This window comes from Phoca vitulina, unplaced genomic scaffold, assembly GCF_004348235.1.
Source record: "Phoca vitulina isolate PV1807 unplaced genomic scaffold, GSC_HSeal_1.0 scaffold29, whole genome shotgun sequence".
In the NCBI taxonomy this organism is placed as follows: Eukaryota; Metazoa; Chordata; class Mammalia; order Carnivora; family Phocidae; genus Phoca; species Phoca vitulina.
Window position 1 is genome coordinate 2015714 of NW_022589732.1, and position 25240 is coordinate 2040953.

General features: G+C 41.2%; 1 protein-coding gene across 19 annotated transcripts in view; it reads right to left on the reverse strand.

Annotated features, from left to right (window-relative positions):
- The window catches only part of ANK3 (ankyrin 3), a 511278-nt gene that overhangs the window by 80206 nt on the left and 405832 nt on the right, over positions 1-25240 (reverse strand). For 8 of the 19 annotated variants that reach the window (XM_032423844.1, XM_032423845.1, XM_032423846.1 and 5 more), the window contains 3 exons: positions 19960-20083; positions 18318-18329; positions 14911-15013 (listed from right to left, as the gene is read on the reverse strand). In XM_032423844.1, coding sequence (XP_032279735.1) covers positions 14911-15013; positions 18318-18329; positions 19960-20083 — 239 coding nt within the window. The remainder of the gene's footprint in view (positions 1-14910; positions 15014-18317; positions 18330-19959; positions 20084-25240) is intronic. The other 11 variants (XM_032423837.1, XM_032423836.1, XM_032423847.1 and 8 more) reach the window with 3 other exon arrangements.

The window sequence follows — 25240 nt, forward strand, 5'->3', positions numbered from 1 at the left end:
GGAAAGAAATTAAAAGGTGGATGATTTAACAGAGCCCTGGAATATATGTAAGAAATCAAATGGGCATTTGTTCACTTGTAAATACAATGTCAGTTCTTGACAAGACACGACAGAAAACAGGATTTGAAAATTGGAAGTATAAACGGAAAAATGTACAAAAGAAAGGATTTTTGTTTTTGTTTTGTTTTGTTTTTTAAAGGTTTTATTTATTTATTTGACAGAGACACAGCGAGAGAGGGAACACAAGCAGGGGGAGTGGGAGAGGGAGAAGCAGGCTTCCTGCTGAGCAGGGAGCCCGATGGGGGGCTCGATGTGGGGCTCGATCCCAGGACCCTGGGATCATGACCTGAGCTGAAGGCAGATGCTTAACGACTGAGCCACCCAGCCGCCCCAAAAGAAAGGATTTTGAAAAAGAATGGAAACTACGTGCTTTCCTACGTGTAACTGGACTCTGGGAGGAGGAGAGTAGGACAGAAGCTACCTTTGAGGAGGGAAGAGCTTTCCTTTACTGGTCCCCAGTCAGACAGGGACAGAGCCTCCAGGCAGAAACTGGTAAGTCTTCTCCGGGATTTCCCAGTGACTTAGGATTCACTGGGAATTGCGATTTCCCAGTAAAATGTCCCTGGCTTTTTACTTGAGTAGAAATCATGGATGGCAAGCTCTCCACCATGTGGAGGGCTTCCAGTGACCTCAGTGGTGATCAAACAGCCAAGAGTCACCGCACAGTTGAGAAGTACCTAATATGAGGAATAAAATAAACAAGCAAACAGAACAAAAGAAAATTGGAAGAAACAGGGATTTTAGGGAGAAGAAAGCTTAAAATTTTTCATTGATGTCCAGAGAATGAGATCTTCTTACGCTTATAAAGCAATAAAATACTAAACCCGAAACAAAACAAAAAACCCAGAGAAAAAATAACTCATAGAAAATAACAAATATCATAGCATTGAAGTTGAAAAAATATCTAGAGGTTGGGGGGAGACTTTCAAATGCAGAGAATAGGAGAACACACAAGAAAGCAGAGGATTATTTCGGGAATTTCAAATCCATTTCCTTTCTCAAAAAAAAAAAAAAAAAAAAGTTCCAGGAAGAGAAAATAGTGAAATAGAGAAGAAATCAGAAATACTTCAAGAAACTTCCCTAGAGCAGAAGACCTGAGTTTCCAGAGTAAAAGGACCCACTTGAGTGACCAGCACTATGAATATAAATTCACTATAGCACATCATCATGAAGTTTCAGAACTTGGAGACAAAGAAAGAGCCTACAAATTAAGAGAGGAAAAATGATCACAGATGGCAGACTTCCCTCAGACTTTTAACAGCAAAAACTGAAGTTCAAGGCAATGGAGCAATTCCTTCAATGTTCTGAGAGGAAATGATTTTCAACCTAGAATTCTAAAACCAGCCAAAAAAAAAAAGGTGTGAAAATAAAACTAAGATATTTTCAGAAATATAAACCCCCCCCCCAAAATACATTTCTCATGAACCCTGTAAGGAAACTATTGGAAGATGTACTCCATCAAAATGAAGGATTAAATCAAGAAAGGGGGAAGACACAGGGTCTAATGTAAGAACACAGGGAATTTTCATGGTGACAGTGAAGGAAGACCCAGGAGAACATCCATGCAGTGGGCCTGCAAGGAACTTGACACGTAAGAAAGCTCAGAGAGATGAATTAAGCAGATGAAATTTATAGAACACCTGACGAGTGTGAACATATTAGAGGAGATTGGCACAACTGGGTTGGAGTTTGCGGGTTGGACTAGGGATACATAAAGAGAACACCAAGCAAATGAAAAAAACTCTAGGGAAAGCAAAATATTGTGCCTAAAAGCAAATGTAGTCATAATACACTTCACATCTGTGGATAACATTTACATAGGTATAATAATAGAAGCACTAAATACTGGTGTAGCCAAAATAAAACACAACTGTTTTGGGAAAGTGGGGGGATGGAAAGCATGCATGGTGGGAAGGAAGAGGTATTCAAAAAATAAAAACTTCATCTTCCATTTTGGAAAGTCAATAAATAATTCCTGAAATGGGCAAAAGCCAACAAGAGGCCACATATACATATTATTTAGAGACACAGAAGCACTTACAAGATTGATCAAAAGGCACTCTAAGCAGTTGTCTCTGGGGAGGAGAAATTGGAGGCTGAAGGTGTATATGGGGATTCTTCTTCTTTCCTAATGAGTACATCTTATAAAATGACATGGCTTATTTGTTTGTGTAACTTTGATAATAAAACATAAATTTAAAAACTTACTGTGAATTACAAAGATTTTTTAAAAGGCCTTGAAATCAAACTGGAAAAGAGTAAGAGGCCACAATAGCAAGGTCCTAACCCCACAAGAGCAACACATCATCAATTTAAAAAGTTCCCTGATTCTACATGGATTAACTAAAGATTATGTGTTGGTGTTAGTCTGGCCTTATTTACCAATTTTACTGACTTTTGTAGACCCCAACCAACTAACCTTCAGAATAGGGCAAATGTTAATGTAAAGTGGGTGGTGATGCTCACTTTAATTTTTTAGCAAACTATATATAATTCCTACACTGGGGGCCCTGAGGTCACTTTTCACAAAGGACCCATTTAAAAAAAAAAAAAAGTTCTAATAAATAAGTAATACCACTCCTCTTTGGTAATTACAGTAAATTATTTACCTTCGGTACTCTTAGCAACATGCACTGGCAACATTAATTATTGAAACAATGAATTATACCACGCAAGAAGGTATCACCGCCATCATGTACTATTTATGGAGGCGGGAGCACGCCAGCACCTGGATTCCAAGTCCCTGCCGGTCCTTCCTGACTCCTTTACTCTCCAAAGTCTCTGCCACTCACTGAAACTTTGTCATCACACAAATGAACAAGTGTATAATGAACAAATACACTTGGTCAGAATGACGACGTGTATACCCCAATAGTTGTCCCAGTTTTTTTTTTTTTTTCCCAGAGAGGTTTGCTTAGGTTTATGAGCAATAAATGAGCCATAAATAAATGAGACCTACCAATTTTAATAAGCCAAACACAAAGAGCTTGCTCTTCCTGTGCTGCATCCATCTAAACACAAAATAAGGCAATTTGACAGAGCCTATATTTTTTATAGAAAGAGACTGAATTTGTAGCTTCACTTCTGAGCTCCCTGTCTCCAAATACTTATTTCTACCAATTAGCATTTATTTAAAACTGAAATGTCAAATTTCACCTGTTTATTTTAATAAACAATATGAATTCCAGAATGTTCTGACATGTTATTGTGAATGGCACTGTGGTAAAAGTGAAAAGCTTTTCCTCTATTTGGTTACTGAACAAATAGACATTTAAAACGATAAACAGGATATCACATTATGGTGATGGTTAAAAAAGATGAACTAGATTGGCTCTTAAGCTTGCCACAGCAAGGAGGGGTGTTCACAGGGTTTAGTGGAAAAAGTTGACAGCCTTAGATTTAAAAATCGCCTTTGCGACTTGTTAATGGAGAACACATCATTCCCACTCATGAGTTTTCCATTTTGGAAAGGCAACTCAGTTGTATAACTGCGGGCCTGTTCCTATCCCTTTATATTCACTCTGGCCCTGGAGATGTGGAATGATTTATTTGTCCGGTAGATCTGGGAAAGGGAGCTGGGAAGACTCTGCTCAAACCCAATGTTCACGCTCTTGGGCTTGAGCTTGGTCCCAGAGAGTGAACATGCCCCTCTTGTCCCCGAAGCTTACTTCCTTGAAGGGTATGCCTGCCCCGGGGGTTGGTGATGTGGGCCACTGGGGAGGGCATGTGCCTATTTCAGGGGTTCAGTTAGCAGGCCTAGTTGGCTCAGACACTCAGCCAGCCCTCAACCTGGCCTCCATCAGGAATAAAGGCAATATTCTGCCTTTGACCTTTCCTTATCTTTCTTTATTGAAAGCCCTTTTGGAGATGCCCCAACATGGCTTCCGGCTTCATGATCCTAAGTGTGTTTCTTAGCTTTTTTCAGTCTTAGTTTCTTCATTTGCAAACTGAGGGCTGGTTGCTGTGGAGATTAAATAAAAATGTACATCAAAAATCCGGCACCAAGGCCAGTGTTGGTGTGGGGTCATATTAATGTTTCTTTCTATGTGTAGTCATTTCTGCTTTTCAAAGGACTTTCATTTATATCCGCTCATTTGCTAACATGTGATAATTTGGGGAAAACACAGCAAAAACAAACTGTTCCAGTGCCAGCACAGGACCTTTACAGTTACGCACACAGCGTGCGGATGTCCAACCAGTGGTGCCCATTCGGTTACAAAACCGCATCTTGTAAATGTGCAGGACTCACTTATTGATTCAAAAATGCTGAAATTCCTATGCTAACAAGAGCAATACCAAAACTTCCTGTGTGTCAGCTGTGTGTCAAGCACTGTCCTAGACCTTTACAGTCATTTATTCTCTGAATCCTCAGCACCTAGTCCCACTAGGAGTCATAGTATACCCATTTCCCAGATGAGGAGACTGAAGTTCGGAGAGAAACTTCAAAAATTGGATGACACAAAATCAACACCCTGCACTGGGCAGCTCCCGTAGGACACTGTGTTAAGGAAAAATTCACTCTGACTTCATAAGACCTTTTATGCCCACATCAAAAATGATATGAAGAATAAGCACACCATTTTTCATCTTGGAAGTGATGTCAAGGACCCTGTTAAAATCAAAATGCACATTATTCAATAGAGTCCAAAGCCTGACTAATGATGATATCACTGTCTCCATGAGCTTAATACTTTCCAAAAATAGTTTCTCACTAGCCCTATTCATCAGAGGAAAGAGAAGAGCAAGTACACACTGGCTTTACAAGAGGACACACCCAAATGCCCAGGTCTGGAAATAAATGTCCGGGCACAGAAGAAAAGAGGTAGGGGGCCAGAAGGTGTATATACAAGGAAAAGAAAGAACAACCCAACTAACTTCAGTATTAGATACTTCTCCAGGCTGCCAACTGTCAAACCCCAGTACCGGATGACACCAGGGAAGGTCCTTCTCTGTCTGTTCTGCTGCCCCCGAGAGCCAGCGGAAGGCAGTCCTGTAGATTAGCTGGTGGCCTTGACGCGCTATGGTCAACAGCACCAGGTAGACCGCACACTATCAGATCACATACAAAACCCAGTGCATCTATCTGAAAAACTGTAAACATGGTTTACTTGAGAAACAGCTGGCTGATGGCACCAGACTAGGAGCCTATGAAAGGAAAGGCTTGCAAAGATAATGTTACCCCCTGGCCACAAATTGGACAGGACCAGGACAGGGGAACCCATGTGGTGTCAGTTCCCTTAGACCAAGAATACATGAGGTGGGTTTGACTTCGGCTATATCACTTCACTGCCCAGTGAGTGACAAGTCAAACCCTTCACTGAACCCCCATTTTTGCATGAGGGTAACTGGCAGATGAAATCACCTGTCCCAATTCACTGTGAGAATGGAATGACACAAGTATTGTGAAAGTGATTTGAAAATTCTAAGGAATAGTGCAGAGGACCATAGGGGAAGGGAGGGAAACCTGAACGGGAAGAAATCAGAGAGGGAGACAAACCATGAGAGACTCTGGACTCCAGGAAACAAACTGAAGGTTGCAGAAGGGAGGGGTGTGGGGGGATGGGGTAGCCAGGTGATGGCTTTAAGGAGGGCACATGTTGGGATGAGCACTGGGTGTAATACGCAACTAATGAATCGTTGAACACTACATCAAAAACTAATGACTAATATGTTGACTAACTGAACTTAATAAAAAAAATAAAAGTGAAAATTCTAAATTGCTATGCAAACAGAAACACAGATTATAATAATCCTAAACTTCCTACAGTTTTTGTAAGTGGAGATAATTAATTTCTTAAATTGATAGAACATTACAGCCCTCTATAGAGCTTTTAGGAGAGCATGTGTCTTTTTTTATAAATTTTTTTAAAAGATTTTATTTATTTGACAGAGAGAGACACAGCGAAAGAGGGAACACAAGCAGGGGGAGTGGGAGAGGGAGAAGCAGGCTTCCCGCCAAGCAGGGAGCCCGATGTGGGGCTCGATCCCAGGACCCTGGGATCATGACCTGAGCTGAAGGCAGATGCTTAATGACTGAGCCACCCAGGCGCCCCAGGAGAGCATATGTCTTATCAGTCTGCAGGAAACAGCCTGCTGGATTCACAAACAATGGTGGGGTTTGGGCTGTGACAAATACTTGTATAAATACCAACTTTTCCCATGGTGAACATGCTTTGTCAGGTCTGCCACGCTTGGTGTATTAGAGCGGCAGCCTAGTGGTCAGCCACAGAACCGGTTAAGTAGCCATTGGACCTAAATTCTAGTCTCAGCTCTATCACCTAGTGTCACCTGAAGTGACACTGGGCAAGTGAAATACTCCTCTCAGCCCCAGCTTCTTTGTCTGTAAGTGGTAATGATAGTACCAAGTCCACAAGGAAGCTGAAAGCAGGGGTGAGATGATCCATTAATAAAATGCTGTGGCAGGTACTACCATAAGTATTCTAAGTATTGTGATCTACAGCACACACTGAGTGAAATGGCAAACTGCTACGGGTCTGTTTGGACATCTAGCGCAACTAGTTGCAAATATTCTTTTAAGGAATGAATTCCATCTTAAAAGAAAAAGTTTAATCCATACTCACTGACAATAGAACGGTGGTTACCAGAGGCTGGGGGGTGGAGGAAGAGGGGGCATATTGATCAAAGCGTACAAACTTGCAGTTATAAGATGAGTAAATTCTGGAAACCCAATGTATAGCATGGGGACTGTAGTTAATAATAATGTATTATATTCTTGAAATTTGCTAAGTGAGATCTCAACTGTTCTTACTATACACACAAAAATGGTAAGTACAGGAGGTGATGGATTTGTTAATTAGCTTGATTATGGAAATCATTTTACAATATATATACATATATCAAAACATCATGTAGTACATCTTAAAAAAAATGGATTCCACAAAAGAAAACCTGATTTAAGCAGAAAATAAAATAACAATTAAAGGCTTACTAAAGCAGGTCTTTTTTCCCCTCAAGTATTTCTTTTCTTAAAGTCAACTATTATCACCCCTAACATTTATTTGAGTCTAAAATGCAAACCATAGAAGCTGAGTTCTTTGGGATTTCCAAATCTGATTGATCTCAAAATAATTTATTTACCAAATTCCACAAAAGAAGGTGAATCAAGGTCATCATGGAAGCTGTTAACACAACATCCAGCTCAAGACATCTAAACTGTTCTGCCTTAAGTAAGTCACAACACCAACCTGTCTGCCTTGAAAAAAAAATGCATAATCTTGCTGACCAATCTGTGAGAGGTGTTGAATGATCACCTGAGTAATGCTGGCAAAGCACTCCAAAGAGAAAAAGCAGCATATTAAATGTCACTAGTCAAAGGTGTTTATCTTCCAGGGGACTATCTCTAGCAAATCTTTAATCCCAGGCTGGCTACCTTCTACCACCAGACACATTTCTGAGAGCCCCTTAGAATTACCTACAACACAAGAACAGGAGGGCTAATCTGCTGATGTGGGGAGAGGGGAGGTGCAGGAGGAAAATGGAGTGAGGGGCAGAGAAGGAAAAACTGAGTGTTAGCATAACCAGCCTTTGGGATTAGGCAATCTTCTTTTCTGTTACTGAGATAAGTGGCAATTGCTTAGGTCTTAAAGTGACAGACGTGCAATTTCTCCTGAAGAACCCTCCAATTCACATTTGACTTGCTAATACATCAAGTAGTACACAGCACTTCATATGAGCTCATATATATATATGAGCACTTCACACTCATATATATATGAGATCATGCTTAGCCTAAAAAAGACCAAGTCTAACCCGAAGGATCTGGAGTCCTGGGCTGTTAGATAAATGAGAGAGTTACGAAGTGGCACGTATGACGGCTGCCTCCAGGTACAGGGAGGCTCGAATAAAGCCTCCAACAGAGGACAGAATGACCCCTCAGCTCCCATTCAAACAGCCAATGCAACTGTCACACTCTCCTTTAGTTCAACCTTCTCACCTGGTCAGTAGTAGAAGCCCTGCCACTCCTCCCCAGAGACATAAACCATGTGGGCAAATCTGGTCTGAGAGAGGAGGACTGCAAAATCAAAGCAACCTCCTAAGCCTCCTAAGAGAGGGACAGGGCCTCGCAGCTGCCCCATTTCTCTTTTTTCATGGATGCACTGTCCCTACAGCAATGGAATTGAAAGGAAATGGAAGGCACTCACTGCTTAGTGAGCAATTAGCAAAGAATGTTTTTCTAAAAGTTTTTGCTTAGAACACCCAAATTTATAGCTATTCTCTTAAACTATAGCTCATTTTCTTATTTTGTTAAGATTACATTTATTTAGCTCTAGAGAGAAAGCATAAAATAGAATCTCACGATTGAATGGCACTTTAAGATGCTAGAAGACTTTCTATGTTGCCCTTGATATGTGGTTGTTCATGTCAGGTTTGACCACCGCCAATATAAGCACATTAGTGAGGCCCCAAACCCCAATTAAACTGGCTTACGACACTCCCTGACTCCCAGGGGTGGGAGGAGATTGAGATTAATTCACTGGTTTATAGAGCAAGAAAGTCTGGGAGGGACTAACTTCAGGCATGGCTGAATCCAGCCATGGCTCAAAAGATGGCAGGAATTGCTTGTTTTCATGCTCCATCCTTAGCAGCTTTGGGTTGACACCATCTTTAGAACTTAGCAACCCCAAAAGGCTACAGAAAGTCTCAAATTTGAGCCTCATTAGACTGGCTTAGATTTTACATTTTAACCTAAAATAATCACTGTAATCCAGGAAAAGGAAAGCTCTGAATGGCCAAGTTTGGGGCCCATCCTTGGAGGAGAGGCAGGGATTTCTGACGCTTCTAAATGACATTGAGAAATGGATGGGGGTACAGGTTTGACCATCAGATCCTGTCTGCTACCGAAAAAAGTGGAAACCAACCCATGTCCCTAAGTGATTTCTGCTCTTCTCCTATTCTTGGATAACTACCAGAAATCACACTGAATTAAATGTTTCTGCTTGCTGTATACCATTCATCCCGTGGTCTTACAAATACTTCTAGCGTCATTCAAAGGAAGGGTAACTAATTGGTTAGCCTGCAAAACATTTTTAGACCACTATCATGCCTTCTACCTCATATCTATGTGAAGGTCAAGTATTTCCATTCCTTTAATGATGCCTTACATGCCATGACTTTTAGCATAATAATTTTCTCCATAATTTTTATAACGTTGCTGAATATAAGTTGTTGGTTCCTTTTAAATCACATTAAATAAGAAATTTATTATTAGAATTTGGCATAAGCATAATAGAGAACACATGTCTAAATATAAACTTTCATGCTAAAAAATGGATAAAAATGGGGCACCTGGGTGGCTCAGTCGGTTAAGCATCTGCCTTCGGTTCAGGTCATGAATCCGGGGTCCTGGGATGGAGTCCCCCATTGGGCTCCCTGCTCAGTGGGGAGTCTGCTTCTCCCTCTCCCTCTGCCCCTCTCCCCTGCTCTCTCGCTAACTCTCAAATAAATAAAATCTTTAAAAAAATTTAAAAAGGATAAAGATGATGGTACCACATCCATATTAAAAATACTAACAAGTGTGACATCTTAGAGAACAGAGTATAAAGTCTGAGGGCTCACTGATGGCTCTTTTCCCACACGAAGCAATGCAGATGGACAGCCTCTAAGGAAGCAGCCTGGAGCCACATGACCAGTGACTCTGCCATTTACCCCCTGCGTCCCCTGGGATGAGTTACTTAGCTGACTGTGCCTCAGTTTCTTCACCTTTTTAATGGAGCCAAGAAACTATCTCGAAGGGTTTTTGTGAAATGTAAATGAGTTGATACCAGTAAAACACTTAAAACAGTGTCTTGCACACAGTAGGAGCTCATGAACTGTTTTCACCACTATCACCATAAGCACCACCACACCTCCTGACAGTGTCTCCTGAATGTTATTCCATTTAGATCATGAGGACTGGCTGGTGTGGATCATACACAGCAATTACATAAGCCATACCAAACAGTTGCCTTCAGTAATTATGTCAGAAGAAATGAAAGAACCAGTCTATTGTATTCATCCTAGACAACCCGGCTTCAGTTTGTAATCATCCCTTGTCTTTGTTACCTTCTCTTTGGAAAAGAATGTTTCCAAGCACAGATCTTGTTCCAAGACAGTCTGACATGCACAAATCAGAGCTTATAAAACAAATACATTAGATGTTGAATGATCAATATACAAAAAGATCCCAGCCAGAGTTGCTTTAAATCAATGGTTGCTATCCAGAGATGCATCCCAGAATCACCTGTGAAGCCTTAAGAAACACACGTGCCCAGGAACCCAGCGAGGGAGATTCTGATTCTGTCGGCCTCTTATTTTCCAAAGAGCCACTGGTGATTCCAATGTGTGCCCCAATGACGAATTCTAGTAATCTCTACTCCCAAGGTGGGACTCAAACTCATGACCCTGAGGTCATGCGCTTCCAACTGAGCCAGCCAGACATCCCTTCTCCCAATTAAGAATTCTGACTAGGGGGACGCCTAGGTGGCTCAGTCAGTTAGGCGTCTGCCTTTGGCTCAGGTCATGATCCCAGAGTTCTGGAATCGAGTCTCACATCAGGCTCCTTGCTCAGCGGGAAGCCTGCTTCTCCCTCTGCCTGCCACTCCCCCTGCTTGTGCTCGCTCTCTCTCTCTCTCTGATAAATAAATAAATAAAATCTTAAAAAAAAAAAAAGAATTCTGACTAGGAATCAGTGGTTTTCAGTTCTGGGTGTGTTAAAAAATTCTATGCCTAGGCCATCCCAGCCGCTGAGCAATTTTTTTAAAGTTTCTTTTCTAATTCCAGTTACTTAAAATACAGCCATATGAGTTTCAGGCGTATGTTATAATGATTCAATACTGCCATACATCACCCAGTGTTCATCACCTGACAGCGCACTCCTTAATCCCTACTTAACCCATCCCCCATCCACCTCCCCTCTGATAACCATCAGGTTGTTCTCTTTAGTTAAGAGTCTGTTTCTTGGGCGCCTGGGTGGCTCAGTTGGTTAAGCGACTGCCTTCGGCTCAGGTCATGATCCTGGAGTCCCGGGATCGAGTCCCGCATCGGGCTCCCTGCTCAGCGGGGAGTCTGCTTCTCCCTCTGACCCTCCTCCCTCTCATGCTCTCTGTCTCTCATTCTCTCTCTCTCAAATAAATAAATAAAATCTTTAAAAAAAAAAAAAAAAAGAGTCTGTTTCTTGGTTTGTCTCTCTCTCTTCCTTTGTTTTGTTTCTTAAATTCCACATATGAGTGAAATCATATGGTGAGCAAAAGTGTTTTAAAAATTCTTTAAGATGATTCTCATGAGCAGTCAGAGCTGAGAGTCACTGCCTTAAATAATAAAACCTGACAAATGCAAGGCATGATTTATTTACATATATATTTTCAGAGGCATATCTACAGGTGACCCTTGATTACAAGGTACAGGGAAGGTAAAAGTATAGGGAGTTCATGGATAACCCAATCTCACAGTAATAAGAGTCCACTCTTGATTATCCAAGGGGGGATTAAGTGATTTACAGACTGCTCATGATTAAGGCTCAGCAGGCCATGATGATGGGCTCACTTCTCCCAACTCCATTCCCAGCTCTGGCCTCCATACCTTCCTTCAACAGCTTAGGTTCTTAGGAATACGGGAGCAGCAGGCCTGTGCTAATTATCCTGAGCCTCAACTGTACTTCAACTGCCATTAATGTGCAAACTGATTAATCAGCAGCACGATAATAAAGAGGCAACTAACTATGCTTTGTACTGGTGAGGTCGCCTCTTGCTGAAAACGAACTGCACGTGGAGAGTTCATTTTTATTCATTTTCCACCTTCATGCGTCAACACAACTTTAACTAGGCAATGATGGGGCAGTTTTAAATCTGACAGTAAGTCATGTATCATTGCCTTAAGAACTCTAATTTAAGGCTTCTTGCATGCTTTTAGACAAAATCAATACTGTGGAGGAACTCCGTTTTCAAGTTTATAGATACAGATTTAGAAGTATGATGGATATAAACTAATAATGTTTGCCACTTAATTCTAATATAAAGTCTGTGCTTTATATGAAGCATACTTCTCAAGTAAATGCTTCTCATTAGTCTTGCAGAGTGTAACTAGGTCCTTCCCTCGTAAAGCCTCTCTTTTGAGGAATTAGTCTCTTCCCTCTTCTGTAATAAATGAGATACTAGAGACTAAAGAAGTCAACATACCTCTTTTGGAGTTTGTTTTCCCCTTTCTTCCAAGTTTTTATTTTGAAAGAGTTCAAACAATGATGTGGAAAAAACTGTATAAGAAATACCCGTATACATTTCTCCTAGATTCAACATTAACATTTTGGGTTGCCTGGGTGGCTCAGTTGGTTGACCGTCTGCCTTCAGCTCAGGTCATGATCCCGGGGTCCTGGGATCGAGTCCTGAATCAGGCTCCCTGCTCAGCAGGGAGTCTGCTTCCCGGCCTCCCCCTTTGCCCCTCCCCCTTGCTTATGTGTGCTCTCTCTCTCTCTCACATAAATAAGTTCTTTTTAAAAAATTAACATTTTGCCATATTTATGCTCGCATGAGCTCTCTCTCTTCACACACTTCTTTTGGCTGAACCATTTGAAAATAAAGAGCTGACTTAATGATTACTTCATTGCTGAAAAGTGCAGCATGCATACCCCTGGAATGGAGATATTTCCCTATATAGCTTTAATAACGTTGTCACTGTTAACAGAACTAACAATAATTTCCTAACAATATAGCCAGTACATTTTCAAGTGTCCTCAATTGTCCCTAAGATGTCTTTATGTTGTTCATACATTTTTTTTCAAATCTCTGGTGAATTTATCATGAAGTTGTATGGCCATGAATAGTGTATGTGTTCATTAAACATGCTAGTTCCACAAGGAACACCTGGCAGACCATGGGATTCTCTGTGGTCACTGAAGAAAGCAACTTCCCACCCCTGCAGTTATCAACTTAAAGATTTATTTGTAAAGGTTTCGAGATGTCCTAAGCTCTTCTTTCCCCTGACTACACTACAGAGCTATTTGTGACAGCCACAGAGGTGCTTTTCAAATTCAAGCGGCCACAAACTCAATGAAAGAACATCAGTTTTACCTCTAAAGTTCTCCTTATCCTTTCTTTCTTTTCACAAATCTTTCATTCTGATTAAAGCTGCCCCTTCCCGCCCACCTGAGTAAGTGGGTCTCTGCAGTAGCTAACAGATAATGATGGTGTGAGAAGCCTCGGAAGCCTGTTTGCAGCCTTGTGGCATGGCAAACCCTTCTATTTTAAGGTTGACAGGTAGAAATCGAAAGGTAGTATAACTATGGCTGTGGGAGTGGCAGTGATGGTGGCCGTGATGGTGAGCTCATGGTGCTGGTGGGGGTCCCAATTTCAGACCCTTGTCCCAAAGTAAATATATATTCAGAAATAAAAACCATAATTAGGTTCAATCAAGCACTTGAGATCCCATTCTAGAACTAGGCACATGTTTTGTATATGACCAAAGTGTTACTGATACCCAAGGAAGTGCCTATCACCTGCGATTTTGTAAGTTTTGTGGGGTTTCCTTAGGCCTGGAGAATAAGGCATGTCTACACTTGTGTCATCAATATATCCAATAACACCTCATTTTAATTGGGAACGTGAGGAGATCAGGATTACCCGACCAGGATAATGACCACAGCCAACCAAGAGACAGCTCCTCAGAACATCTCAACCAATACCTGGGCAACACCTTATACCCAAGAGCTTAGCTTCATTAGTGGAGACAAGTGCTTTCTCTCGTGCCAACACCCACTTAACCCTGACATGCTATCGTGCCTGTAATTATTCTACAAAGGGTGCTTACGTCTGACCAAACACTGAACAGCCACTGTATTCACCTCTGTAAAATATGCTTGTGAAGAATGTTCTAGAGAATGTACAGTAATAAAATATTTATTGTAGGTTCTTGTGAAATACAATGTACATCTGTATGTCTGGAAGTCAGCATCTCTAAACACAGAGGAGTCCCAAAAATCTGACTACCGGTTGCTTATTAAACCTCTAACTTGGTGATACTGTTCCTATCACTTACTCATCTGCTCTAATTTACCTTCATTGTTCACTGAATAAGTCTAGCATAACTTCACCCACTATTGACATTGGTTAAATATGATAAGCCACCTTCGAAATTAGTTTTATGGCCCAAAGAGTTTCATCCATCATTAGCTCATGACTGTGCGCATTTAAAACCAGGTACTGTGTGTGTCTAGAAGAATGAACCACCCTGAGCCCACATGCAGCAGGACTATGTTGCTGGAACTTCTTGCATTAAACCAGTATCTTTTCAACCACAATTACTGAAAAGAAGAAATGGCATGAACACCAGCAGAGATTCTGGTAGAAAACAAAATACTATCACGTCTTGAGAAGGCCCATCACAGGTAGCTTTGATGCTAAGGGATCAAAAACCTGACCAATATCATCTTTAACTACATGCTAAAACAATTCTAGCAAATTCCAACATGCACCCAGTATGTTCAGGAAAATCAAACACTCATGTGGATGATGTCAGCAATGTAAGCTACCAATTATTATTAATTCTTTTAAAAAACTGAAATAGATTTGACCTTGAAGTGAGAAAGTGACCCATGTCTTTGCTAGGACTTTGAGTTCCTCTCTGTGGGCCATTAGGGATTCACCTGCAGACAAGCAGGCTATTTCTGTATATGGCACAATTGATTTTTTTTCTTTTTTTTTTAACCAATGATTTTTTCCTGTGTCCATGGCAGTACAGGAAGATTTATGAATGCAAAATCAAACATGTAGAAATACCGTTTTTATCACGGGACAAAGAGCTTGATTCAATCATAGCAACGGAAATTCAACAATCCAAGAATATTTGAAGGAGAACACATACCTGCTCTTTGGATGGTACGAGGAGTTCTTCAATCATCATGCTGTCCCGTGCGTAGGAGCTTCTGTTCAAGGTGTACGACCTATCCGAACTGAAGGAGCGGAGGCTGTTGTATTTACAGTTAACCATTCAAGAGTGGTGGATGATGATGAGATGAATAAAATAAAATTAATGCATGCAACTTTGAAAACAGGCAAGATGGCTAAAAATATCAACAGAAGTCGTTCTTGAAAAGACATCATCAAAAATAAAATCCTTTATATTTGAGGAAATCTCTTCAGCTTGGACAATCTCATGATCAGATTTTGTTTAAAATTAGGCCAAATGGTGTTAAATCTGTGAGAATATGAAATGCATGAAAACTTTGGATGTTTCAACATGACAGTTGAACCAACATGGCAATTGAGAAGAACCAGATGACTCTCGATAATCTGATAATTGGAGAGAGTTTTCTATGGTAAGACCGTATGTTAGAGTCTCCTTTATTTCTGGTCCATATCTGTTCACCTTGCACTATTGAATGGAATTCTGACTTCTGCAAATGGGTGTGTTCATAAGTCTCTGGAAACCAGATATGGGTTTAACCTAGTAAGAGCTCGGGTTTACAGCTGGACTCATGGAAAACGTAGAAAAGGTCTTATGACAAATAGACCTTGCGTGATCTTTGCCATCTTTCTGGCCTTGAAAAATTAAAATTTCACATCTGGTTACTTTGTCTTTCCTTGCTCTCCTCCTTCCTTCCTTGTGCCTTATATTGTTCTCCTCTCTAGCCTCTCTTAAATCCTCTACACAGCCCCTGAGGTTCCCAGAGTGCAAGACCCCTGACGTCCTGAAGTGCCTCTCACACAGTGACCTTGAAACTAAAAACCAACAGAGGGTTGGGGGGAGGGAGTGGCAGGGCAGGAGAAGTGGGCAAAGATGCTCAAAAGGTATGAACTTCCAGTTATAAAATAAGTAAGTCCTGGGAATGCAGTATACATCACAGCGACTTAGCTAATAATATTGTACTGAGTATTTAAACGCTGCTTAAGAGAGTAGATGTTAAAAGTTCTCATCACAAGAAAAAAAATATTTGTAACTATGTGTGGTGATGGATGTTAATGTGACTTATTGTGGCGATCATTATTTTGTACACCTAAAACTAACATGTTATATGTTAATTACATCTCGACTTAAAAAACAATAGAGTAAGGGATGTTGGGAAGCCTGCACATACGCATACTGGGATTGCAGCTAATCCGAGCCTTGGCAGAACGCCTTGGGATTAATCCTCCAGAAACAGAGGACAAGCTTGTGAGGAGCTGCTCTGAGGTCATGTCTGTCTTGCCTCCCTATCCCACCTATCATGATAGGCTGTCATAAGGTAACTTTGCATTGCTCTTGTTTTGAAGGAGGTCTGACACTTCCTGCCCTGCCCTCCCTGGAACAGAGCTGCAGAACAAGAAACCTCTTAGCGGCAGTCCCAGCAATGCAGTATCCCACAACTACCGTGGTAGGTAGACAGCCCCTTTTGTTTCGGTGGCGTCCTTACTCATATGGAGGACAAGGACAGTGGGAAGCTGCCACCCGTCACTGCCCATGTAAACAATAAGCTGTCTGGATCTAAATGTGGCTGCTTGAATCTTTACCAATAGAATCAGGCCTTGGCCTTGCCTTGTGAGTGTGTGACAGGGAAAACAGCAAAAAGGTATATAAGAAATGGTTTCTTGCTTTGCACAAAATGACTTCTTTTCTCCACTGCTCACTATACTAAAGATTACCCAAGGTGGGTATTTTTATAACAAGATACAGAGGCCCCTGAATTACAGGAATCATTCTAAGGGTCTACACAAATGAGTAGATGCGTTCTTCTAGGATTAGAGCGTTGCCTTCTACCAGAATCTTGGGGAGATCTTCAACTTCAAAATAACCATCATTCTCTAGTATATTCAGCAAATATGTACGGACTCTTATGAGTAAGGCACAAATGTTAGAGACTGGATAGAGAAGCAAAAACAAAACCAGAAAGAACTAAGCCTTATTTCTGCACAGAGGAGTCACCTAGTAAGCCACGTGCCTGGCCACGTGCATGGGTGGGCCTTCTGGACCCAGTCACAGGACACATAACTCTTCATTTTTTTTCCTGCTTCAGTGGCAAACATTTTTTTTTTTTCTGTTACTCCTGTTTCTAGCCCCTTACCTTCTCTCAAATACAATCTAACTCCCCTAAAAGCAGATATTATCTTTCTACTCTCTAACTCAACACTGTCCAATAGAACCTTCTGCAATGATGGGCATGTCTTAATCTGCACCGTCTAAGACAGTGGCCACTGGCCACATGTGGCTGCTGAACACCTGAGGCGTGGCTAGTGTGACTGAAGAATTGAACTGAATTTTATTTAATTTTTACTAATTTTAATTTAAACAGTCTTTTGTGGCTAGGGGCTACATCATCAGTGTAACTTCTAGCACTCATAGCAAGGTTCCATTTGCCCCAGTGATGTGGTGTGGGAGGCACCGGGAAGCTCCACTCTGCACTGCACATTCATTTCTAGAAATTCTGGTTTCCATTGCATATGCTAACATTGGTGGAACCAGGTTACAGGATATGTGAACAAACACTTAAATGTTTAAAAAAATTATTACCTATTCATTTTAACTTCAGTTTTTAAATCTATCTAAGATTTGTTAATATTTTAAAAATATCCTCTCTTTCTTTTAACTTCTGTATGAGTGCCAACTGAAGAACAGAGCCTAGAAACTGGGTGCTGTCAATGGAAAAGCCTAAAGATGTCTTCGTTTTATACAATGTCTAAGTTCCTGCTCCTCACTGTTCCCAACCAAGTTACATTAGACAGATGGAGCTCATTATGTCCATCAAGCTTCGCTCTGAATCCTTAATACATCAGAGCCATTTCAGCTACTAAAACTAGATATTATTTGCATGGGGATCTGGAAAGCATTAAATTGTTTTTAACTAAGGTCAACTATATTATTTGTAGCCATCGGTATACCCTAAGTGTTAAATACAGGAAGTGTTAGAAAAATACATGCCTCAGAAGTCTAAAATTATACTAATGTACCTAGCACAAAGTCAAATAAAACGGCCACCAGCAAACAGACTGCTTTTCAAATCAAGACTTTTTCTTCAAACCCAATGAAAGTTCTCCAGTTACTTCATGCACTATACAAACTTTGTTAAAGGAAAGAAATTCCTTAAGTGTTCAATTTTGCATTAGTCACATCTCTTGTCATACATTTAGTTACTTCCTAAGTTTCTCAGAATTACAAAAGTGATTTTCTAATGTTGAGCAGGAAAAAAAAAGAAAAGCACATTGCAGCACAGCACAGCACAATGCTGAAGAAAATAAAAATGAGAATATGAATCAGGGAAGGGCAGAAAACACCGTAAAAGGGACATATCTTCTTACCTGATCTTGGGACTAATTTAAAGTATTTTTAGAAAAACACAGGAGAAGTGGAAAGCAAAAAAATCAGACAGGGAAAAAAGAAAAAAAATGTTATGGTTGAATGAGTTACACATTGAATGTATTCCTTTTAAATGTTACACTCAGAATATTATACTTGGTAATACTCTAACAATACTTTAAAAAATATATCGGCTTTATAGATTTTATTTGCAGATTTGCCTCTGAGCATAACATGAGTTGCCAATGTAAAAAAAAAAATGAGTTACACATAATAGCAACAAATCATAACGGTGCAATCAAGACCAGGAGTGTGGAAGCCTTAGAACTGTCTTGAGAAAAACTATAAGAGACAATATGCTGGTTTCATCTCTCACTGGATGTCAGCTTCTACAATTTTCTATATACAAATGATTGATTCACAAAATGTAGCTTTTACACATTATCTGAGGAAGAGAATCAGCTAGTTACTGGATTGCAAAAGCTATTAAGCCTCCAAATAGAATTTTCTCTTGAGATCCTTTGAGATTCTGCCTATTTTCAGTTGTAGCCTGTGGCTCTGCGTGCTTACCTGAAACATTATGTATATTTAAAAAGTTATTTTCCCCTTCCTATTAATGATACCTGCTACAATAAGCTTTTAAGGACTTTTATAAATACACTTATCAAGCAAAAATTCTATGGAGTTACATGACGTTCCAAATTCCACTAATAAAAAAACTGGAAGAAAAATCAATTCAGTATCTAAACTGGCCACATCAACAACACTGAGAATAAACTCCCAGGCTTTACTTTGTGGGAAGTGCCATTTACTATTAGACAATGAAACTTTTTACAACAGATCCTTAAACTATAGGAAAATGTCCTCAGGGCTCTGGCTTAGAAAGCTTAATTATTAGCTTTAAAATAACTTAACTGTCAGCAAACATGCTGTTAAACCAACCAGGGAAAAGAAGTCCCCAAATTCTGGACAAGGTCCTGTTTCTTTCAGCCAGCGTCAGGTAAGTATGAGCCAAGGTTTTTCACATGCGAAAGTTTTACACTTCAGTTTTAAGGATTGAATTTGCTACCATTCCTGTCTGTGACTTTGGGTAAGTCTGGTAGCACTCCTGACGCATCCCTTGTAAACAAGGTAATGGCATAATTTTAGAAGAGATACCCAAACACTTGGCAGACAATCCTAATAAACTATATGTAATTTTTTTTTCAAAAATGCTCTAAGTCTCAATCATGAATGATGCTTTCAGTGAAGAAGAGAAAAGAGTGAGCAATCCATACAACTGTATCGCACTTATTGGAAAATAAGATTTTTCATTCACTATGGAACACAATTTAATTTTGAAACACGGAGACCACACTGGCCCTCCCAGTTCTGTCAGTGAGCTCTTCTACTATCATGCCTGAAGCATGACTGCAAGGGGGGAACAAACCAACACTCGACATGTTAATCACGGAAAATCAAGGACCGAAAAACCACGAAAGAAAACGGCAGAGCATGTACACCGGCGGTGAGAACATTCTACCAAATTCACACCCTCATCCAAAGAGCACATCGCAGGATAATGTGAAACGTGAAAATGACTTTGGTTGATGACAAATCATGGTTGTATTAAATTAACTGTGAAAACCAGCAACGATAAAATACCTGGCGGAACGGGCCCCGAGACTGAAGCCCATGTAGCCCTCGGCAGGGAGAGAGTCGTCACCCAGCTCCTTAAGGTCCTGCGGCCCAAGATACTTGTCCGTGTCCCCTGTCATGGCGTCCTCACCTGCCGATGCACAAAGCAAGCCAGAATCAGAAGCTTCCCTTTCTCGAAAACGCGTCTGTTGTGGAGAAAACCACTCCTTTGGTCATCAGCAAATCATCCATGTTCTCATTCACTTTCCCTTACCCCCAGATAATATGTGTTACTGCCGCTTAGAAGGAAAAAGGAGAGGGGAGGTTAGTTCATAATTTCAAGAGTGAATGTAAGTAGCGAAAGGGCTCCTGGGGTTCAGTACCAATTTTAAAATATTTCCCCAATCTCATTCCCCCCCTCAAGCCCCAGCTGACTAGAAAGGTGGATCTTTTTTGTCAGTTAGCTTTCCACACCTCACCACAAGGAGGGCAGCTTGTCCGAATGGACGTGGATTGCAAACTAAAAGCCACCTTGCCATTACTACTCTGGAAATTAGACATGGGAAGGGAGTGGACTTTTTTTTTTAAATGTCTTCTCACACACAAGATTTCAGTTTGGGGCTTATGTAAGAAACTAGCCAAGTCATTTAACCGGAACTATCACTGCTTCGCTGGAGAACCTTGAAACACATCAATTTCGAACTGTTTCTACACCTGTCACATGAACAGCTCGGTCCAGCTGCCCCAGGGCTGGAAGGTGACTTGGAAAGGAGCTCTACCTTCTGTAGAGTCCAAAGGCAGAGACCAGCACTTTGAAAGAAGGACTATATAAATTGCTCTCTGCCCATCAATACAAAGAGTTAATTCCGTAAAACTTTTACTAGCTACATAGGCATAACATGACCTCACGGAAAAACCACATTCCAGGAGTGACAGAGCAGGTTTTTCAAATGCCTTTTGCCCTCTGGGACGGTTCCCATCCTTTTGAAAACGCAGCACAGTGGTGGAAAAGTTAGTTCTGCAAAGCAGGCAAACCTAATCCCCTTTTTATGACTCTCCTTCCCTTTCTGGACACAAGTTTGGCTGGCCGAGAGAGATTTCAAAAGCGTGGATGTTATGTTTTCTCAAAGGTAAGTGATTCATCTGTCCCAGCTATATTTTCCAATTCCTTCATTCAGTACCGTTTATAATTTCCATTCATTTAAACCCAGGAAACCACAAGAGCTTAGCTTTTAAACTACCAATCAAGTCTAAAAATACACTGTCAACTACTGTTTTTGCAAATATAAAAAATAAACAGATCTGCTTTCTACTACTACCCAGTACCGAGAGATTATTTTAAGTAACTATTCACAGCTGGGCTATTTGCACATTCACTGCATCTGAAACAAACACAGCACACACCAAGTACGACTTAAAGAAAGCGCTTACTCTGTGGTAAAGCCATTTCCACCAGGCGGGGCTGATCAAATGTTTCCCTGATGTTTCCAGGAATTCCTTAAGCAGTGATTTAGAATGTACCTCGGAATCAGCCCAAACAAACCGACCCCTGGGTTGTATTCGCCGACTTCACCACCGCCGCTGGGTTCTGCTCAGCATCTTCGTGTCCTCACAGGCAGTTGAAGAAGTACACATCTTTTTCTAACTCATCAGAGTTCAAAGATTTTCGATATTTCAAACCAGAAAAAAATAAAATAAAAAGAGCCAAACCTGGCTACCCTTAATTGAGAAGACCCTTTTGATCACTCTGCAGACATCCTTTTAAAGCTCCTTCTGATTGGACCAAAAACTCCGCTGGCAAGCCTCTAGCAGGACCGAATGGTGACATAAATGCAAGCCCTTGAGTTATTTGTATGTAAATATGAGGACTGCTCCAGTGTAGACTTTCGGTAATTTGATACCAATGGCCGGTGCCTAACCGGGTAACCGCGGCAGCCTTAAATCTAGGGAGAGCCAGCGAGCGGGGTGCTGCGTTTAATTACGAGGTGACTCTTCTCCAACATGAATGAAGAAACGGCCAACCCAGGTAGAGGAAAAACAGAAGAAAACAAAGAAGTGGCCCAGGCGGGGAGTGGCCCGGAGCTCCAGGCAAACTTTCAACTTTGTTCTGGGCTGCGAACACCAGGAGCCCTGGTTATTTATGGTCCCTGTCAGGTGGAAGGAGGGGAAAAAAAGAGCCGGAGGGAGGGCCTGCCCTTGAGCCGAGGTGCTGAGACTGGCGGGCCGAAGGGAGCCGCGGTGGTTCCCGAATCTCTCCGAGCAGCACTGGAGGATACACGAATCCCCACTGCTTTTTATCAAGAGTTGGAAGTAAGGAGCAGAAGTGAGACGAGCTGGAAAAAGCAAGTGGATGTCTGCTTCACTTTGGGCACAAGTTCTTTCGGCTCTTTAACACCCTCAAAGGAACTCCCTGGTGCTCCCTCCTTGAGAGGGCTCGGCGGGGAGCGCCCAAGCAGGGGCCAAGAGGTCTTTGCTGCAGAGGGCAGGATGCAGCCCAGAGGAGGCGCTTCGGTCACTTTGCTGTTACACTGTTTCCCTCTCTCTGGGACTCCTGGCCTCCCTTTTGAGCTGCTCCACCCTGTTTGTGTTGGCAGCGGAGGAAAAAACTAGCAGGACTTCTGCATCCTCCATCTGGGTACGCTTGAGAGGCGATTTCAATGGCTTTTTTTCTCAGACTAGATGGAAAGTTAGGCTAGACACTAAGTAAAGGGTTTTGAACAGTCTTGCTGAAACAAGTGGTTTACAGCACTTTTCCATGAGTGTGTCTATCTGCTGGATTGTTCTCTAAAGATACAGAAATTTGAATCTGTAGAACCGATGAAGTGGGGAACACATTTGTTTTTCCTGGATAAATGCAGAGATCAATGAATGCATGACCCATCTAATAGTAAGATGACAGGAGACCCGGGGCTTTAATTTGAGCAGCCTGACTGTAATCAACATGGTAAATTTGCAGGAATAGAAGGGAAGCCATTTATAATGGCTTGAATTATGTATTGAAAAATATTCCCAAGCAAAAGAAAAATATGTATTGAAAATGTACTGAAAAATATTCCCAAGCAAAAGAAGAAATTTCCAACTTTGCAAAGAATGGAAGGGGAAGTCATGGTTAAGATGGAAAAATGACTAAACATTAATCTGTTTTCCATATCTGCACTTAAGATCTAAACTGCTTAGCAAAGCCTCATTCAATGACTGCCACTCAGTCAAGCTTCCTAACAAGGACTGCAATGAAAAGGTTCCTTCCTCTTGACTTCTCAGCAGGCCTTCCCTGGCCAGTCCAGCACACCTGTTGCCCGTCTGTTATACAGAATTATTTCAGTCCCTAGAATTCCAAAACTCTTTAGACTTTGAACCATTACATAGCGTGCACTCTTGATGGAATCTTTATCCCTCTTTTTCACCTGAGTAATCTCTTCAATCTTTGACTCTAAAATTCCTCCTGTCCTGGACTCACCATCTTAAGTTAGTGCACTGTTCTTCGTGTGGGCTTCCCTTATCAGAGTGTATTGCCAGGGAAAACGTCTGTTTAGTCTCTCCCACTGGAGGGTAAGATCCATGCTAGATTAGGAACCAAATTCTTCCTGAACCTGGCATATTGCAACAGCCCCATAAATATTTTTGGATTTCATCATTGCTTTTATTAAAGAGCATAGTAAAAACAAAACAAAACAAAACAAAAATCAAAGAAAACCAGACTCTTAAATACAGAGAACAAACTGGTGGTTGCAGAGGGGAGGTGGGTGGGGGGATGGGTGAGAAAAAAAATAAAGAGGCTGGTGGTTGTGATTTTCTGCTCATCTACAGGCCACAGCAACTTAGCACTCTCTGGCATGCCAAGCTTGATGACTGGTATACAGTAAACTGTTAATAAAGTTAAGTTTCTATTCTTCTTTACCCATCCTTCTTAGACTTCCAAAATGGTCACTATGAAACCAAAAGATGCCCAGAGTTGAAATGGGGGTGAGAGCTATCAATATATTTGGCCAAAGATTCATTAAAATAGCCTTATGACGTGGTGAAAACATTTCTTACAAGGGGTTTCAGAAAGTAGGAACCCAGGCGATGGTATTACTTTAAGGCAGTTTTGCATAGTCGGTGCTCTGGATTCAAATCCCGGCTTCATTATTTACTAATTAGGTGACCTTTGGAACACTGTTTACTCTGAGTCACAGTTTCCACCCCTGCGAACCTGGGATAATAACTCTGCCTCTAATCTCAGCCCTCTTGCGGGAATTCAATGAAATAATGCACAGAATAAGGGCTTCATCAGCACAGTTGGTGTTATTCTGTAACACCGCTTTCTCTGGTGGCCAAACATCTGAATGCATGAACTCATACAGTTAGCATTTCAACTGCTACTGCTGATAGTGGCAAAGGCAAAATCCAACCACAGCAGCAAACGTCTCTGCTCTCCACTGCCTAACGCAAGGCCTGGCTCCTAGGTACTCAATAAGTATTTGTTGACTGATGGATTGAATGAATAATAATAGACCACACTCACTCTCCTTTCAATAAACAAAATATTCTATAATTTTGTACAGTACAACACACTATTATACCAAAAATTAGAAAGGAATGACATGAATTGTGTTGAACAGCTTGTTAACGGCCTCTAATTCATTCTACAACCCAAAAATATTTTGATTAGTAATAGCTTCGGACCAACAGGCCTGAACATAGATAAGCCAACAAAGATAATGGACAACTCTGATAGAATATCAGATATATTTAGTTGAAATATATATATATTCGCAAGAATCACACATTTTCACTTACTAAGAAGCACTTGTGTGGATTTATGTTTCCTTGAAGTGTTTGGTGCAGTGTTCTAACAGTTGTGTTGTAGATAAATTTGCGTATTTTGTGGTGAAGAGGGTGTGGCAGCTAGCGTTTAAAGAAGCTTTCTCCCCACCCCCACCACGAACCATGTCTCTTTCACTGAATCTGGGCTGGTTCAATTTTGAACAATAAAGTGCAGGGAAAGTGATTTTGCATGACTTTTCATTTTAGTTCAAAGAAACCTTGCAGTTTCTCCTTGGCTCTCTTTTGAACGCTAGTTTAGGGGAAGCCAATCCCAATGTAAGACATGTGACTACCGTGAGACCACCATGCTGTAAGGAGAGTCAAAGAAGCCATAGGGAGCATGGAAAGAGAGAGAGATGCCCAGCTAGCCCTCAGCTGTTTCAGGGCCGTCCTTGCGGGGCTGACAGACCTATAACTGAAGATACCACATCGAACATTCTGCCATATTGCTCCCACCCCAGCTGCTACCCAACTGTAATCTCAGCAAAGAGCTCAAGAATCC